General features: G+C 42.2%; 1 protein-coding gene across 3 annotated transcripts in view; it reads left to right on the plus strand.

The window, feature by feature from the left end:
• The first annotated feature begins 6,710 nt into the window (after positions 1 to 6,710).
• Positions 6,711 to 17,814, plus strand: part of NR2C2 (nuclear receptor subfamily 2 group C member 2) — a 28,680-nt gene continuing 17,576 nt past the window's right edge. The window contains exons 1-3 of one of the 3 annotated variants that reach the window (XM_074152831.1): positions 6,711 to 6,794; positions 15,479 to 15,589; positions 17,233 to 17,433. In XM_074152831.1, the coding sequence (XP_074008932.1) occupies positions 6,735 to 6,794; positions 15,479 to 15,589; positions 17,233 to 17,433 (372 nt within the window). In that variant the 5' untranslated portion in view covers positions 6,711 to 6,734. Of the gene's footprint in view, positions 6,795 to 12,017; positions 12,215 to 15,478; positions 15,590 to 17,232; positions 17,434 to 17,814 lie in introns of those variants that run through there. The other 2 variants (XM_074152832.1, XM_074152833.1) reach the window with 2 other exon arrangements.

Consider the following 17,814-nt stretch of genomic DNA (forward strand, 5'->3'; position numbering starts at 1 on the left):
AACAGCAACTGCTACTCAAGCTCCTGAAGAATAACCAAATCCAGTGGCACTATAAACGTGGCATTTTAGGATGGAGGGAAGTCATTGAATTTTCTAGTGTTCTTAACATCCTTGTAGCATATTGTCTCAGTGGACAGCATGTCCTCTATTACTTTATACTATATCTGACTGCAATTACACTCACAGGTTCACTGGAGAGAAATTCAAAGGGAAACGCCACAGATTGTACCCAAACAGCATTGCATCTTTGTCCATGCACATTCTGGAGATAACAGCACATAGCATATAACAGATAAGACATAGAGACTTCTTTTAAGATGTATCTTTACTCCCTGGAACAGTCCCCACTGCATAAGCAATATTTTAATATTGACCACCAGCTGAGCATTGTCAGCACAAGGAATCACTCTTCCCTCTTTCCAGAATAAAACAGCATGTCATTAGCTAAATAACCGCATTTCCAAATAAACCAGTAAAACTATTCAGAACACAGGTTGAAGTGAGATTTTTCTGCGGTCAGTAAAGCCTAGAGCAGACAGCAAGCTCACTTTTGCTAAGGGACGACTATAAAGAAATGAGGGCAAAATCCCCGTAAGATGGAGGTCACTAGCCTCCCTCAGCCCTGCCCAGCCACGCACAAACCCGAACACATGGGATAAGGCCTTCTACTTCAAAAATCTTCTACTAGCACTTAAAAGAGAGATTGAAATTTAATGTGGCATTAATAAGACCAAACAGTTCATACTATTGAAAACTGCTCAGTCACATAACTTTTGAATTCTTCCGTGCTGGGTATCAGCTTTGATAGCTGATAATCCTTAGAAGTTACCTCAAAAGTTTCAGGAAAATTCTACAAAAATTTTAAGCACCTGAAATGACAAGTTTAAAAAAAGAATCAACAGAGCTCTGCAGTACTGTCAATCCCAAACATTTAAACACATGAATAACCTTAAAATGTGCTTTTATTTTGTACTTCTTGGCCTGCCCTGACTTCTGATCGCCTCTTAGTCAGTTATGTACTTTTACTGCCACCACCACCACCAGAGAGAGGGCTTTGGCCTATGCCATAGGCACTCTTACAGCTCCCGTTCACCTTGCAATGGTTCTCTTTCCACATCTAAAGCATTCTTCCCTCCCTGTAAGTATGCACATTTCCCATCTAACCTGTGGTCTATGGTGAATTCCATCTGTTCTTCTGGGTGAGGAGCAACTTCCATGGGGTCTGTTCCCTTCTTTTCTTGCATGGCAGCTTTGCAGAGCATTCTTTCTTCTGAGGCAACTGTTCCACAAGAGGAAGAAGCTAAAAGGCCCTTGTTACCAGTACAAGAGTTTGAAAAAGACCGCCACCTAAGTCCTTTCTGAACTGTGGCTGGGAGCCATTGAATACTTCCTGACAGGAACCGGCCTGTAGAGAGGAGCCCACACCGGAATATGCACTTCTGACAGGAACCACTCTGCAGAGTCCACACTCGAATACGTGCTCCTGACAAGAACCGCTCTGCGGAGAGGAGCCCATGCTGGAGCACACACTCCTGACAGGAACTGCAGCCCATGGAGAGGTGCCCACACTGGACTACATGTTCCTGACAGGAACCAGCCTGTGGAGAAGAGTCCACACCAGAATATGTGCTCCTGACAGGAATCATGGCCTGTGGAGAGGCGTCCACGCTGGAATATGCACTCCTGACAGAAATCATGGCCTGTGGAGAGGAGTCCACGCTGGAATATGCACTCCTGACAGAAATCATGGCCTGTGGAGAGGCGTCCACGCTGGAATATGCACTCCTGACAGAAATCATGGCCTGTGGAGAGGCGTCCACGCTGGAATATGCACTCCTGACAGAAATCATGGCCTGTGGAGAGGAGGCCATGCTGGAATATGCACTCCTGACAGAAATCATGGCCTGTGGAGAAGAGGCCATGCTGGAATATGCACTCCTGACAGAAATCATGGCCTGTGGAGAGGCGTCCACGCTGGAATATGCACTCCTGACAGAAATCATGGCCTGTGGAGAGGCGTCCACGCTGGAATATGCACTCCTGACAGAAATCATGGCCTGTGGAGAGGAGGCCATGCTGGAATATGCACTCCTGACAGAAATCATGGCCTGTGGAGAAGAGGCCATGCTGGAATATGCACTCCTGACAGAAATCATGGCCTGTGGAGAGAAGCCCATGCTGGAACACGCACTCCTCAGGAACCATGGCACACAGAGGAGCCCACGCCAGAGCAGGGGAGACGTGAGAAGGAAGGGGCAGAGGAGAGCTGGTATGCACTGCCTGGACCCCCATACCCCCAGGAGGGAAGGGGAAGGCCAAGGAGTCAGGAGAAGGGGAGGAGTGAAACTGAGCCTGGCAGAAAGGAGTAGGGAACAAACACCCAAGACATTTTTTGAAACGCTTTTATTTATATATTGCAAACACATAGGTACCTCATGTGCTTTAATGTTATTCACTCCAGTTTTGTGATAGTGAGGTTGTAATTCATAGGCATACATCTTAATTTCTCATATCCTTGCCCCAAATAGCCAGTTCTAACAAAAAAAACCCAAAACAACCCACAACCCAAAGCAAAAGACATCCCAACAAAAAAAATCAGGCTGCTGAGCGTGTGGCTATTCAGACAAGAGCAACTCCTATTTAAGTGCTTATTGTCTTCAGTTGCTACCTCTTCCACACATTTCCTTTGAGGAGTTACTGTCACATCTTCCAGTTTTACTGTTCATCTGACCACTCCTTAAGTTAGCTTCCATCAAATTACTAGACTTAAGATAAACTTACTAGGAGTATTAAGATCATTTTGATGGGGGTACATTAAGAGATGGTTACACAGAGCTGTGAGGGTGAGCCGGGGTCCCCAAGGGCGCTCACTTTTCCTCCACCCGGCTGCGCCTCAGCCCGGCTCACAGCGCCCCCCGCGGGGAGGCACAGGCCTCGCCCCCGGCCAGCACGGCCGGAAGAGCCCTCACCAACGCACCGGCTTTACAAAGCGAAAGGAAAACCAGGGGCAATGCGGAGCGGCCTTTGTGGGAGCCGGCCCCCCCCCCCAAGCCCACCCCTGCCCCGCGCCCGGGCCCGGCACAGGTGTCACAGAGCACCGCCCAGCGCACGCGCCGGCCCCTCCCACCGCGAGGTGCAGCCGCAGGGCAGCCCCGCCGGCCCGGGCTGCCCCCGCGGGACCGGTAGGGGAGGCCGGCCCTGGCAAGGACCGGACTCCGCCGGGCTGCCCCAGGCCGCCGTGCCGGCCCCGCGCCCCCCCGCTGAGCCTCGGGGCGGCCCAGGTAGCCCCGCCCCGCCCGGCCCCGCCCCACCGGGGGGATGGAGGCGGCGGCGGCCGGCCCGCTGCTGGCAAGAGGAAGCGGGGAAACGCACTGGGGCGGCGGCGGGCGGGGTCACGAACTCTGACCTTTCACAGGGGCACGGCACAAAAAACCAAAACATCCCCCTCCCCCCCGCGCGGCCCCATAACACAGACCCGGCCCCCCGCCCCGGTACCCCCCGCCGCCACCCCCACGGGGGGAGGTAGGGCCGCTGCCGGGCACTACCGGCCCGCCGGGCCCGGGTCAGGGTCACCGCCAGGGCACGTTTGGCGCCAATTCCTGAGGTAAAATTCGTTTTTTAAAATTGAGGCGGCTCGGCTGGGTGTCTTTCGCGGGAAGAGGGAGGGGGCGCGGGGAGGTGGCACCGGGGCCCCGCTCGGGACACCTCCGCCAGCGGCGAAGGGGAGGGGTAACGCTGGGTTTAAGGGGAGGGGGCTCCGGTGCTCTGCGGGTAAGCGGGAGCTGGCCGCGCCGCCGGTGGGCCTACGGCCGCCGGGGAGGGAGAGGACCGTTGCGAGGCGCTGGGTCGGTCCGGTGCGGGAGTGCCGTGGCGGAGCCGCCGGCCTGGAACGTGGCCGCCTGAGGTCTCGGTGAGAGCTGTCTGCCGTCCGGGGGGTCGCAGGGGCGATGGTGGCGGCGGTGAGGAGCTCGGGATGCGGACACAGAGAGAGAAGATGGAGTCTGAGCGGGCGGAGGCAGCGGCTTGAACCCGACCCTTTTACCTTTGCCACCGGGAGGGCGGAGGGGAGGGGGCGGCGGGTACTTTGCATACGGGGCTGAGACCGCCGCCATCTTACCGGCCGCTTCCCCACTGCCGTGCCCGGGCCGCTCACGGCCTGACATGAGGATACACCGAAGGGGAGGGGGAGGGGGCCTAATGGCGGCGGCGGCGGCCCCGCCTGGGACTTGGCCGCCAGCCAGCGCCGCCATCTTGTGCTTGGTCGCGTCCCTCGGGTGTTTTCCCTCTCGCTCGGGAGGCGGGGCCGCTGCCCTTACGGGCGGGTCCCTCCACCAATCGGTGGCGTGTGCGGGAGCGCTGCGTCCGCAATGAAGTCATTGGTCGGGAGGGGCGTGGCTTGGTGGCTCGCGGGGCGGGCTGCGCGGGGGTCCTGCCTGGCGGCGGGCGCGCGCCCCGCAGCCAATGGGGACGGGCGGCGGGAAGGGGGTGGCGGAGCCGGGCTGGGTCCGCAGCGCTTTGTGCGCGGCCGTGTCGGGGTTTGCGGGGCTCCTGCCGGCGCCCTGCCGCGGGGCAGCGCCACAGAGGTTCCCGGCAGAGCCTAGCCGGTGAATGCCGCCTTTCCTGTCTCCTCCGCCGGGCTCCTGCTGAGGAGGGGCCTGCTGCTCGGCATAGCCGGGTCAAGCACGCAGTGTGAGGAGCCGTTAACTTAAGACAAAGGAACAAATTTCAGTAAGCGTGAATTCGGCCTTTTGCCATGCCGTCCTTGTAGGGCCATGCCCCCAAAATATCTCTAATGGAGTGTGTGATTTTCTTCCGAGATTTCACTGCGCCTTGGGGAGAGATGGATGGGTTTACATCACATTTTGGACAGCAGTGCGTCTGCACCTACTGAGTTGGCTGCCACCCGATTACATTGAAACGTTTTCCTGGTGCTCTAGGTGCCTCCTTGTGGTTTTTAAGTTCTACCTTTTCTGTTGGTTGGTTTGGGGGATTTTTTTCCTTACGATCTCTGGGATTTTGCTAGGATGCTGATTTTGCCTTGTGCCACATTCTTGGCTCGCCTGTGTTTGGTTTCTTGCTTCCAATTGGATTTGATCAGATGGCGTCAGCTTATTGCTGTTTTGGGAAGGTCGAAAGTACAGAAAAACCTTGGTGGAGAACACCACCACCAGCAAATCTGCAAGAGCCTTCCCACAGCAAAGGCTTCATTGGGTCTGAGGAAGGGATTCTTACGAACAAAATACCTCATCTTCAAGGCTTCCTTCATCTTAAAGTACTGAGAAAACAGCAAGTTATGATCATATGGTTATCTCCCTTATCAAACATAAAAAGTTAATTTAAAGTAACAGAAAACGCTGAAAAGGAATTATTAAACAACTGAGAAACCATCTACAAGCTGCAATACTAAATGGGTCTGGTGAAAGTTGTTCATAAGCTTACTGTGCAAGTTGAACACTTGAATAAAAATGGCAAGCTGTATGAGAAACTAGCATAAATATGATTTCCATAGGGAATGTCTCAAATTTGATTATGCATTGTTCCTAATAGTTTTCCATTGACATAGAAAATAATTTTCACATTTAATTGGCCACAACATGATTTAATCTTTTTAACTTAATGAATATTGACATTTTCAACAACATTAGCATTGTAGAAGTTGCATTTGAATTGGGGGGTTGGTGCTAGAGACATGCATGCTTTCTTCTGTTACATGTGTTGCTATTGTTTGTAGTATTTTGTAATTTTATGTTAAATGATTGCTTTGCAAGGACCAACAGAAGGTTTTCAATAAAACATCCAATGGCCCAGTGTTCAGGAATTCCTTCTTGGTACCTACACCTGGGTCAGAATCTGAAGTCTGGCTCTGTAATGAGCAAGTCACAGTTAAAAACTGAATGCATGAATTTGAAAGCTTAATTAAATATTTCCTCGGAGAAACACAGCCCTAATAACGATCATTAAAAATATATTGGAAGTGGATTTTTTCCTTGTTTCTTCCTTTTTCTGTTCGCTTTATCTTTTTTACTATTTTTTTTAACCTCTGAAGGCTGTAAAGTTGAAGGTACAGGCCCTCACAATAGGATGAAGCAATTCTGCAGTATTTCTTCTTCAGTGATAATACTATCACATTATAATAAAAAAGAAATAGTTTAAATAATAGGAAATACATTTTAGATGTGACAGTTTATTTTCCTGTAAGAATATGGAAGAACATGGCAGTTTGATAGAATGGCTCAATAAAAATTTGCTCAAAAAAGCATTCTTGTATTGCTGTTTCCTTGTGAAGCATGGAGTGTGGCAGCAGTTTAAGGTTTCTCCTTCCTTGTGTTGGGGAAAGCACCTTAGAAATCTGTGAACTCCACAAACTGCATCAGCAGTTGACACTCAAATTAGCCCTTTCTAATTTATTAAATCAACATCTCTTCTTTGCTTAAATAACAGAGTAAAAATAGTATATTAGAGGCCTTTTAAAGTAAAAGAATAACTATGTGCCTCAGCTTTTTGAACAGCATGGTTCCAGTATGCATGTACTGTACCCATGTGTGTATATATGTGCACACGCATCCCTGGCATATTTTCTTATTTGTCAGATATGTCAAACAGTATTGTAAATTATCAGTTATCAAAAAGTCATATCAGAGCTTTCTTTAATAATAAGAAAAAACCTAACTTTTGTGCCTGATGGAAGTTGCTGGCATCTTTTCAAACAGGTTCTCTAATGATCTTGTTTCACCATGGCAACCAATGTGGAGGTGCTGGCTCAGCAGGTAGTGGAGACTCAGCAGGTGGCTGAGGTGAGTGACAGATGATATCACAACAGTTGGTATATGAGCTTTTGAAATGAAAAACATATTAGGGAATCTTTGCTGTTTACAGTTAAACATAAATGGAACAGAAAGTCGTGATAGAACAGTATTGCTTTACACTTGAGGACAAACAAGAAGCCAGTGCAACCAATATGTGGTTTTCTTCATTCTGATGGCCCCCATATTAGGAATGCAAGTAGGAAATTCAACATGAACTACAGAGAAACTTGGCTGTGTTATGGATTGTTTTAAAAATTAATACAACAAAATTTCTGCTCATCTGATCATTAGGTTGACCATTTTGGACATGAAAGGTTTCTGCTCATCTATTGAGTTGTCATCTAAATCCAGAACAGTGAAATTACCTGTTTTACTTACGCACTATATTGAATTTACAGTAGGGTGATTAACTTAAATGAGACTTTATATCTTCTGCCTACACGTATATGAAATTGAGCATAAAATCTACTTAAAGAGATATTAAGTGATGTCTTGATGTATATTCACTGAAGCTTGGATGGTCAACAGCTAAAATGTCTAAATCAACTCATAAACACTGAAACTGCATGTGGTCATGGCCATAGAAAATAACCTATTTGCCTCCTTCAGTATGCAAACTGCAGTCAAAAAATAAACTAGAATTTTTGTCTGTTTAAAATTTTGTGGTTTACTATCCTTCAAATTTACTGTGTTTTATCATATGATTCCATAATTAAGCTATTTTGTAAATAACAAAGGGCAAGTGGGCTAAGAGACCTGTGTAGACGAGGCCACTTTTCAGACATTAGTTGGGGGTGTTTTTTGACTTACTTAAGATTACACCTGGATATTAAAAAATATCTTTAGCTTAAGAAGAAGCTCTATCTATACAAAGAAAATGTGTGTGTCATTCTGATTCCAGAAATGGATTCAAGATTCCCTACTTAGAGCAATTTTTTTCTAAAAAATTGTGGTTCTTTTTAAATAGTGTGGAAAATGACCTGCTGAGTATCCTGGAAGTAACATCTAAGGAGTAGTTTCAAAAAACTCTAAAATTTCACACTGAAAACCAACAAGCAAGTTTTCACTCTACTTTGCTGTATTGGGTATCAATTTGGCAAGCTGCGCTTTTTAAAACACTTCCAAACAAACTTGGAAATAAAAACCTGTAATGGAAATACTGGCAAACCTTATACTATTTTGGTAGAACTTGAGTGCTATAATCACATCTGAGGCACATAAAATATGTGACATTTGTAATTCCTCGTGCAGGAAATGCACCGTGGTAACATAGTGTGATGGTTGTATCTTGCCACTGGAGAGATCGCTCCATCTCAAGAGTGTATGAAGCTCTGTGATTTCTTCCTGGCCGGTGGGTAAATAGAGGGCTTCATCTCTTTTTATAGTATTCAACTCCTCCTTAAATTATATGCCTGTCCACTGCATAACACCATGAAAAACTTTGTTCATGGAAGAACAGTTATAAGCAGCATTATCTCATTAAGAATTAATGAATGCTATGACCATGTTAATGTTAAACCATTTCCTTATGAATGGCTGGCTGCCTGCTATTTGTGTGTTCAGTCAGATACAGTTTTTAATACAGGTGGATACTTCACTGGTTTTCTTGAAGTATGTTAAAATTCCATAGCTATACGCACTGCTTCCCAGAGAAAATGTAGCATGAAACTTGGCACTGGCCTTGAAAAACGAGAGGCTTTTTCAGAATATCATCTTTTTCATCAATGAAAATTAAATGGAGGGAAAGAAAGAGTCATTAATCAGGCACTGAATTTTAAGTTATGAATGATCATAGAATCATAGAATAGTTTGGGTTAGAAGTCCCATCCAACCTGGCCTTGAACCCCTCCAGGGATGGGGCAGCCACAGCTTCTCTGGGCAACCTGGGCCAGGCTCTCACCACCCTCACAGCAAAGAATTTCTTCCCCAGATCTCATCTCAGTCTCCCCTCTTCCAGTGTCAAACCCTTCCCCCTTGTCCTATGGCTCCCCTCCCTGGTCAAGAGTCCCTCCCCAGCTTTCCTGGAGCCCTTTTAGGGACTGGAAAGGGCTGGAAGGTCTCCCTGGAGCCTTCTCTTCTCCAGGCTGAACCCCCCAGCTCTCTTAGCCTGTCCTCACAGCAGAGAGACTCCAGCCCTCCCAGCATCTCTGTGGTGATGAGAGATGAGTTGCAAACAGGATAACTTAATGCAAATATTGGCAGGTTTAGCTATATCTGCATCATTTTTTTCAACATAATTGCCACATATGTGTTGCATGAGTTTATTGAGAACTATGATGCCAAGCACCATCCCAGACTGTCATGCAAGTAAGCCATACGTTGTTTTTCTTTCTTGAGCAATAGTTCATCAGGTTTGTTTTCCATGAAACTGTGAACGTATAACAGAAGTTACTGAGTGCACTCCAGTATTGCATGTATTTTTGTACTTACTCTATTTTTAGGACTTTGTAAAATTGTCCTTGTAATAGTTTGAAATGGTTTCACTGCTGTTGCTTGCTTCTGCTTTATAGCAGTGTTGCTTGTTGCATTTTTCCAACTGTATTTCTGAACAGATTGGGTGACAGAGTTCCATTTTTAGTGTCTGCAGTTGCCTTTACTTACAGTTCATGAGACTGGAGAGCAGAGAGCAGCCAGGGGATTCGGAGGGAGTTTCCGCAATTTCTCGTCATCCTGAGTAGCTTCTGAAAAGCATAAAAAATACTTTAGCTTTAACACAAAAATAAGTAATGCTGCTTACTGTCACTGTGCAATATAGCAGTGGCCCAGTTTCAGTCCCAGTGCCAACTTAGATTTGATTTGCATATTGTTTAAGAAAAATGTGTTTGGATATGAAGTGGAGATATATTCCTGGTGCAGTGTCTTAAACAGCTGTCACAGTGGGGAGGAGTAAGGGCTATTTCCTCTTTCAACATCAGCTCTGATGTGACCAGGAAGAACTTTTAGTAGTTGCTAAAACTGTCCCCTTCCAGCTCCATGACAGCCACAAACTGTTCCCTGTGCATCCTTCTCTGCCAGAGGTGAAAGAGGGAGAGAGTCACAGGAGATGACTCCATCGAGCCCTGTGCTTACTGGGATCTCATTTACACCAGCTGCATTGCTGGAGGATTTCAGTTGCTTTCTGTTCCCTCAGTGCCCTGATAAGAACTTTCTGAAAGTATGTTTTGCCATGGGACTGAAAAACTACTGAATATGAAGAAACCTTACTTATTTCAAAGGAAAAAAAAATAATTAAATGTCTAGAGAAACTTAGCTTCAAACCACCAATTTTACGTATAAATGTTTATATTTTATATGTACCTATATATTGGAAATTTAATATATGATTGCAACTAAAATGTAGCATTAAAGTGAACTACTTTACTGAAAAAAAATTGGAAAAATAAATATAAGTATACGTTTTTATGTGTATAAAATGGCAAAATGGTGAATAAATGAAGCAGAAGAAGCCAAACTTAAGTGAAGTTAAGAGGCCCTCTTATATTAAACACAATATATATACTTTTGTAAGCATTGTTCTGTAAGAATGTTACTGTTGAAATATTAGAAACTCTAATGTTATAAAGTAGTAATTCTGCTTCGCTATGGATGTTTTATTACGGTATCATAGTTGATGTCCTATAAAAGTAAGAGTGAAAGCCTCTGCAGCTGTAGTATTTCTGTAGCGTATAGTTCTTGAGAAAGTTCCGTCAAAAAAACCCAACATCTGGCCCTAAAAATCTAACAGTACTCTTAGTTAAAGATGCATTTGGTATATTTTCTATTTCTTGCTCAAGTCTTTGAGATTTTGTGGGTGATTTAGGCAGTTGTGACAAAGCTGTTAAGTACCTTAGGAGTTACTAATGTAGTACTAACTACTACTAATGCGGTACTAGCTATATTAGTATGCCATAGTTGATAGGTTTTGTATTTTATTTCAAATTTTGTTTACTTTGCTAGCTTGTCTTTTGATTCAGAAACAAGCAACTCTTAGTCTTTTTTTTTCTTACTGTGTGTTTTTATATCGCTTTTGCTTAAGTGTTACAGGGATTCTGCCTTCTCTTTGCAATACAGCTATTCTAGACTCTGGAGTTGGGACATCTACTTCTGAACAGACTGTTAATGTAGGGATAAAGTGTTACTGTAGTCACAATTTGTTTTTTGTCCCAGGAAAGACAGCTGCTAATCAGGTATCAGAAATATCTTTCCTGAATGCATTGGAGTCTGAACAAATAAAAGCCTGAGTGATAAGATTAAGTGTGGTGTCAGGTAATAAGCACAAGGAAAATCCAACTAAAATTTCATCGGGTTTTCTCACGGGTTAGGTATAATACTTCCCCCACACTAGATCACAGTTAGTTGACCTTACATTTAGGTTGTGCCCATGCTGTAAATACACTCCTGTAGTAATTGTTCATAGATACTATTTTTAGAGTGTTGTACAATAGATAATTGTGTTTGCTATCAAGTAAAGAGCCTAATTTCAATAGTGAGCACATTTCTGTGCTAAGATTAGGAGTCCTTGAAGTTAAAAGAAAATGCCAGTGCTGCTTAAAGACACCTGGGTCATGCGTTTGTTGCATAAGGCTTTGTAGTGAAAGTCCAGTGGATCCAAATTTACTGTTGTAAAACTTGCCAAGTACACGGTCATTTTTCCCAAAACTTCATGTACTGTAACTTGAACAAATTTCACTTTCCAAGAATTTAAAAATATTTTCTGTTTTCATCTATTTGCCAGCCTTCACTGCAGCCTCATATGAATGTTTTGTTACGGATTTTGAACTAATTAAACACATGTGTGTCATGAGCATGAGCTTACTGTATGAATTCTTAAGTGTATTAAGACTGATTGTGCTACTTCATATTTGAGGGCCCCGGACTAGTTTAGAAAGGCCTGCTCTTCCTTTAAATACATTAGCTTAATGAACTTTAAGCTAAAGATGCTCCACGGGGACTATGGTGGATTTTCCTTCTAATTTTGCTGATTTGAAAATAATTCAAAATACAGGCAAACTCTTTTCTCAGCTTTCACTTTGCTGTTTTACAGTTCATGGAGGGTGAGCAGGTGGAGGGGCTTAAGAACAGGGAGAGGGAGAAGCCTGGTAACCTGGGACTGTCTTCCCCAGATGAAATTAATCTTACTATTAGAGAAACTCCTTCAGCAGCTGGCAAAACAGCAGGAACACGTAGATTCTGCTTCCTTGGTTACAGGGAATGATAGTGCACTTGACCTTCAGAGGAAGAGGGTCACAGAGAGGGCATTTTAAAACAATACTGGCTGCTTTCTGTGATTGGAATTCTCAGTAATGGAGACTGGATGAAAATACCTGTGATCTGACTAAAAGTGACCTCGACATTTCTCCTGGATTGTTTTGCCCTCAGAGGTTTGCTGAGGAAAAATGTAAATAAGACTGCAGGAGGAATTTGACACTGTAAGTACTGGAGTCTGTACAGTGTACAGCTAGGGAGCACCAGGAAGAAAACAGTACTAAGTCTATAAAAGCAGGTTATTGTTCCCCTGTCTCTTAAAATAAGTCTATTTGATGTGGTTTTGTGTAGGGAAGTTGGGGGGGGTTGAGCTGTATTTTACATCATAGATAATATTTTCTGACTATGTCTCAGTCACAGTGTTAGTGGTTACTTTTAAATGCTTGTTCATTAAGCCTCTGTAAAATGTAGTGCGCTGAAGTTTTCTGTGATATATGGTCTGCTTTGTCTCTTTCCTCATCTTTTGAAGGTTGAGACTCTTTCCAGTCTTAAAGAAGTCAAAGTGTGTTTAATTTTTTTAAATCTATTTTAGAATTAGAGAAACATACCATCATTGGCTTCAGGGGAGTTGGTTTTTGCTTGTACAGCTTCCAAAGCAGTTGCTTTAAACATGATGCAGGTTTTATGGTGTCATGCTGTTTCTGAAAAACAGATTAGAATAGTCGATGTCATGCTTAATGCTGTAAGTAAACCTAATATAATGCTAAATGGTACTGTCTTCCTGATAAGAGTTCTTACAAGCCATTTGTTTGCAGAACACTTTGGTTCGATTTATTTGGGAGTCTAATTAACAATAGCTTAATTTTTCCTGTAGTACTTACATAAGCTGCCTGAAGTTAACCTTGTAAATCTCTGATAAAACTTTTTTAGTGTTGCATATTCTTGGACTACTATCTCGTTTTTCTTTTTTTTTTTTTGCCCTTTTTTTTTCTTTCTTTTTAAAAATATTTTTACTTAAAAAGTCAAATTTGGTGCAGTTGGCTAGGTAGGATCATTATAAAGCATCAAGTATTTATGTGTTCTGGTCCTTTGTAGGTATGTGACAATGTTCACGATTTAGAAATTTATCTGTCAAAGAAAAGGACAGATATTTTTTTTTTTCCTTACTCTTGTAAACTGTGTATTTCAAAAGATACGTTCCGGTTTTGCATTTGATTTATTTAGCACAGTTTTTGTTTTGCTGTCAACCAATGGCATGTGTATTCATTCTGGAAAATAAACTTGCGATTTTTAGTACCAGTCAGAAATTCTTACTGCACTGTTCTTCCACTGAGTGTTAAGTAGGCAAGCCTGAAAAGAAGGTAAAATTTTGCATTTCAGGACCCTACACTCTCCTGAGTATGTATACATGTTAGTAAGAGTATAAAAATAAATATGTGCGCACTGAAGCATTTCTTGGTATCAGACAAATTATTCCCTATCAGTGCACCATATCTTCTCAGCCATGAGAAGACTAAAATACTGTCTGTTTTCAGTTTAGTAAGTATATGTTCTTGAATATTTAAACATGAAAATGACATCAGCATATAATGGCAGCTGGTCTCAAACTTACCCAACTTCGTAGAGAACTTGCTGTTAGACTTAACATCGAGCCATGTCATGGACTTGTAACTTGTAAAATGCACCAAGAAAGCAGAGCTTTTGTAGTAAGTACAGCGCGAATAAACGTATGTAATTTTCTTCTAAGTTAGTCTATAAAAGTAGCACAATGACTTAGCTTTCCCTCTATTGAAAACAAACAAACAAAAAGACGATTAATTTCTATATATCTTGTTTTTGTTTTGTTCAGTTAAGCTGAATTTTTCATGTGGTCAGGTTTCAAAGTAATAGTAAAAATGCATGTACCAATAGTAAAAAAAAAAAAAAAAAAAATACATGTAGACATCCACATCTGCACATACCTCTCTGTGTTAAAGATTGGTGTAATAGCTTCGGCTCATGTTTGTATCTGAAAAAAACTCCAGTAATACTAAATAAGGTCCTTTTTATAAGCGTCTGTATATCCTAAGCTTAATACAAAAGGGATTGGATGGCTGTGGGGAGTGGCAAGCAGTACCGTTCTACCGGCCAGCTGACTGTAAGGACTAGAATAAAAGTGCTTCATCTATACTACATTAACAATTATTAAGAAGGAACAATCAGTACTAACAGTTGCATCAATAAATCTGAGGATTAACAAGCCCCAAGTCCAAATATGCGCAACTGTAGAACTATGTGTGTAAATGTACATTGCCAATCCCATATCCCTTCTGTAAATGGAAGATAAAGGCTGTCAAGCCAATGTTATCTTACATGTTTAATTTAACATTTAACAGTTTTGCTCTGAAAATAGCTATGCAAGGGGTGTTTTTTAAGCTTTTTTTTAGGTTATCAGAGCTAGATTGGCATTATAGTTTGGTGCTCTAGAAAGATAAGGAATAGAACAAGAAACAATAGTATTCAGTTGTAGTGCCAAATTTAATCTTGGTCATGCTAGTGAAATCTTCACTAGAATAAAAAAAAATTAACCACATACACCTAGATACATGCTTAATATATTGATGATCTATTGGAGCACAGATTCCAGGAAAAATCTGCACCACTCTGAAGCAGAAAAACAGAAATTGGGGGACAATAAAAAGGGGGAGAGGATATGAGCACACTGAACAACTGGAATTCTAATTTATTCTACTGTCTCTAACACAGATATCCAGATATCCAGCCATCTTGACTTTAACTTTTTGCCTTAAAAATACTGGACAGTTAAAATTGTTCTTACTTGGAGAAAACAGCAGTTTAATTTTTCAAGTGAACTCTATAGATACCACACTTTCAGAAGGCTTCATAGATGAAATAAGGTCAGAGCCATAAAAGCTAAAGGCCGGTTTGGTCAGGTAGGAGTTCTGTGCACTCTGCCAGCAGATTCCGTGTGTCTCTTGAGCCATATATATTCCTGGGGTTGAGGACATTTTTATTTAGGGGTGTAGAGAAAGCTTTTCTAAATTTGGGCTACCTGAAGATTAAAAAAAGTAGATCATAAAATACTTTTGAATTATTAAGAGGTGAAATATTTAACATTCTACATTATTGTCTATAGAGTGCATTTTGTTTTTACAGAAGCAAAAAATGAGGCAAATATGTAATTGAAAGTTGGAGAAAGTATTTCTGCATTTCAGTAAGCTGAAGGATCACATAGTAATTATCCGTTGATTTATTTTTGGAGGGGTGGGAGTGGTTTGTGGTTTTGGACATCTGTCAGGTTCATTCTGTTCCCCAAAAAATCCAATATTCTGGTAATTCTTTAATGACAAATCCAGGTTGGTTTAATGACTAACTTTTCCAATAAATTTAGATTCCATTGATAGGGCCATCTGATCTTTAATAAATATGTATTTTTAAAAGCGTTCAGTACTGTAACAGTAAATTAAAATTCTGTACGTTATTTACAGGTGCAGACTGTTCAGACTTCAATATCTGAATCTCCAGTGATGACCAACCCTTCCCAACGTATCCAGATAATTTCCACAGACTCCTCTGTAGCTTCACCACAACGCATTCAGGTAAAAATCCATTAAGTAAATAACTATTACATCTGGTTTTTATCTCCTCCTCTCACTTAGGTTTATACAAAAGCATATTAAAGTCTAAGGAAGACTTCCTTATGTTTTGTGGGAACAGATCACTTTTAGTGCAAACTAACGTTCTCTTCCTCCCTCAGCATCTACGTGGGGATGACTAGTTGGCTGTATATAGTAATTGTATTGATGATGTAGTCATTGAGGAATATTGCAGAGGTTAAACTTAGCCAAAGTATACAAATCTCCTGAACTCTAGCCATAGCACATGGGCAGACATTGTCAGCAGAACAGCTACGATCATCTCCAAGGGCATTCCTCTCTCTCTCTCTGTGCCATATTTTGGAGCCAGTGGGAGAGCAGCCTATTTGGGGTGAAGTTAACCTTTGGGAATGCTGCGCAGTGGGTTATTGTTACTGACTGATAATATGAAGATACCATTCATGTATCAGGACGTATGCAGTGCCCGATGATATAATTATTGAGTATGAATGTTACTAGAGTGTTGCAGTACTGCGATAGCGAGCGTTTGCCCTCTGTGCGTTGTTGTGTGCTAGTGCAATCCTCCCAAGTGCTTCTGCCACAGGTGGTGCTGCAGAGGATCTCCTGCCCCTGGCAACACAGCCACCGTCACAGGATGGGCTCTTGGGGGGTATGTCTTGATCAGGGTGGGTGGGTAGGTACTGCCGCCATGAACAGCCCTGAAAACACTTTTTAAATGGTTTTGACGTTGTCGTTATGCTTTCTATACACGATACATTTTTTTCTGTAATGTTATTGCAGCATGTATAATGACATACATTACTAGTTTTTTAATGAACCTAAATATCATTCACTTCTTATCCAGCCTAGTTTTTTTGTCTTATTTATTTATTAGTGCTTTTATCTGATCCATGAAAAATTGAAAAGCGTCTATGATTTTTCTTTATAGACATCACCAAGGAGATGTTTTTCAGTTATCAACAACACTTAGCTATGTATTTTATGTAAGATGTTATTCCTTAATAACATCTTATCTTATCAACAAAAGGTGGAATCAGGCGGCCTTATTGTCTCACATGTTGATTCCCAAGATTCTGTTATGATGGAAGGTTTCTATTTTTAATACAGTTGTCTATTAACAGACTCTGTTTTGTCTGGTAACCGTATCAATATGTATCAATATTTCATTGCGGAGCATACCCTGCATATATACCTGTCATTCATTAGTTGCAGTCCTTAACATTACATTCATTTTGTTCCTGTTCTGTCTGGGATCCACTATGTCCAACTCCTTTTGAACAGTTTAATGTTATTACAAGATCTCCCCGTATCTCTTTGTTATTAATAATATCAGACTCGCACTTTTCACAACCCTGCCTAGTATTTTCCATCTATGTGGTAGGTATGTAGATACATACATATATTATATACATATATATTTGGTTTGATTTTATTGTTTTGCAATTATGTAGGTAGCTGCAATAACTTTGCACCAGTGTCATAAATGTACAATAGCAATGTACAGTAGCAAAATAATAAATAACAAGGACAGTTAGCAGAGAGTATCGTACAATTCTGAGACAGATGAAAGGTTTTAAAGAGTCAAGTGTACTGTGGCTCATGAAATTCTTCAATGTGTTTTACAGATTGTGACAGATCAGCAAACAGGTCAAAAAATCCAAATAGTGACAGCAGTAGACTCGGCTGTGTCTCCAAAGCAACAGTTCATCTTAGCCAGTCCAGATGGAACTGGCGCAGGAAAGGTGATATTGGCAGCACCTGAGACATCTAATGCCAAACAGCTGATCTTTGCCACCACTGACAACATTGTGCCAGGCAGAATTCAGGTAAATATACTAATTGAGATAGACCATAGGTTTTTGTTTTTCAGTTTTTGATTTTTAGATTATTTAAGTCTATAATTGCTTTAAGACAAATTGCAATCGTTTTCTAAAGATGTAATGACATGGATTAGACCATACTAATTGTAGGCTTCGTTATTCAATCATAAATCCTCCTGTCTTCATGTTCCTTGTGCATTCCGTTGGACTCATCACCCTTTGTTGTCTGTTTTCCTTAAAATTCTAAAGATGTAAGCAAATACTTAAACTGGTGCTTATGAGGATCGCCAGGACTTCAGATGGTCCATTCAAGATTCACAGATATACAGAGATACAACTCATCTGAGCAAGCTCACGTTTGCAGTGCGGCTTCAAGACATTCCAGTA

This window comes from Numenius arquata, chromosome 8 (genome assembly GCF_964106895.1).
Source record: "Numenius arquata chromosome 8, bNumArq3.hap1.1, whole genome shotgun sequence".
NCBI lineage: Eukaryota > Metazoa > Chordata > Aves > Charadriiformes > Scolopacidae > Numenius > Numenius arquata.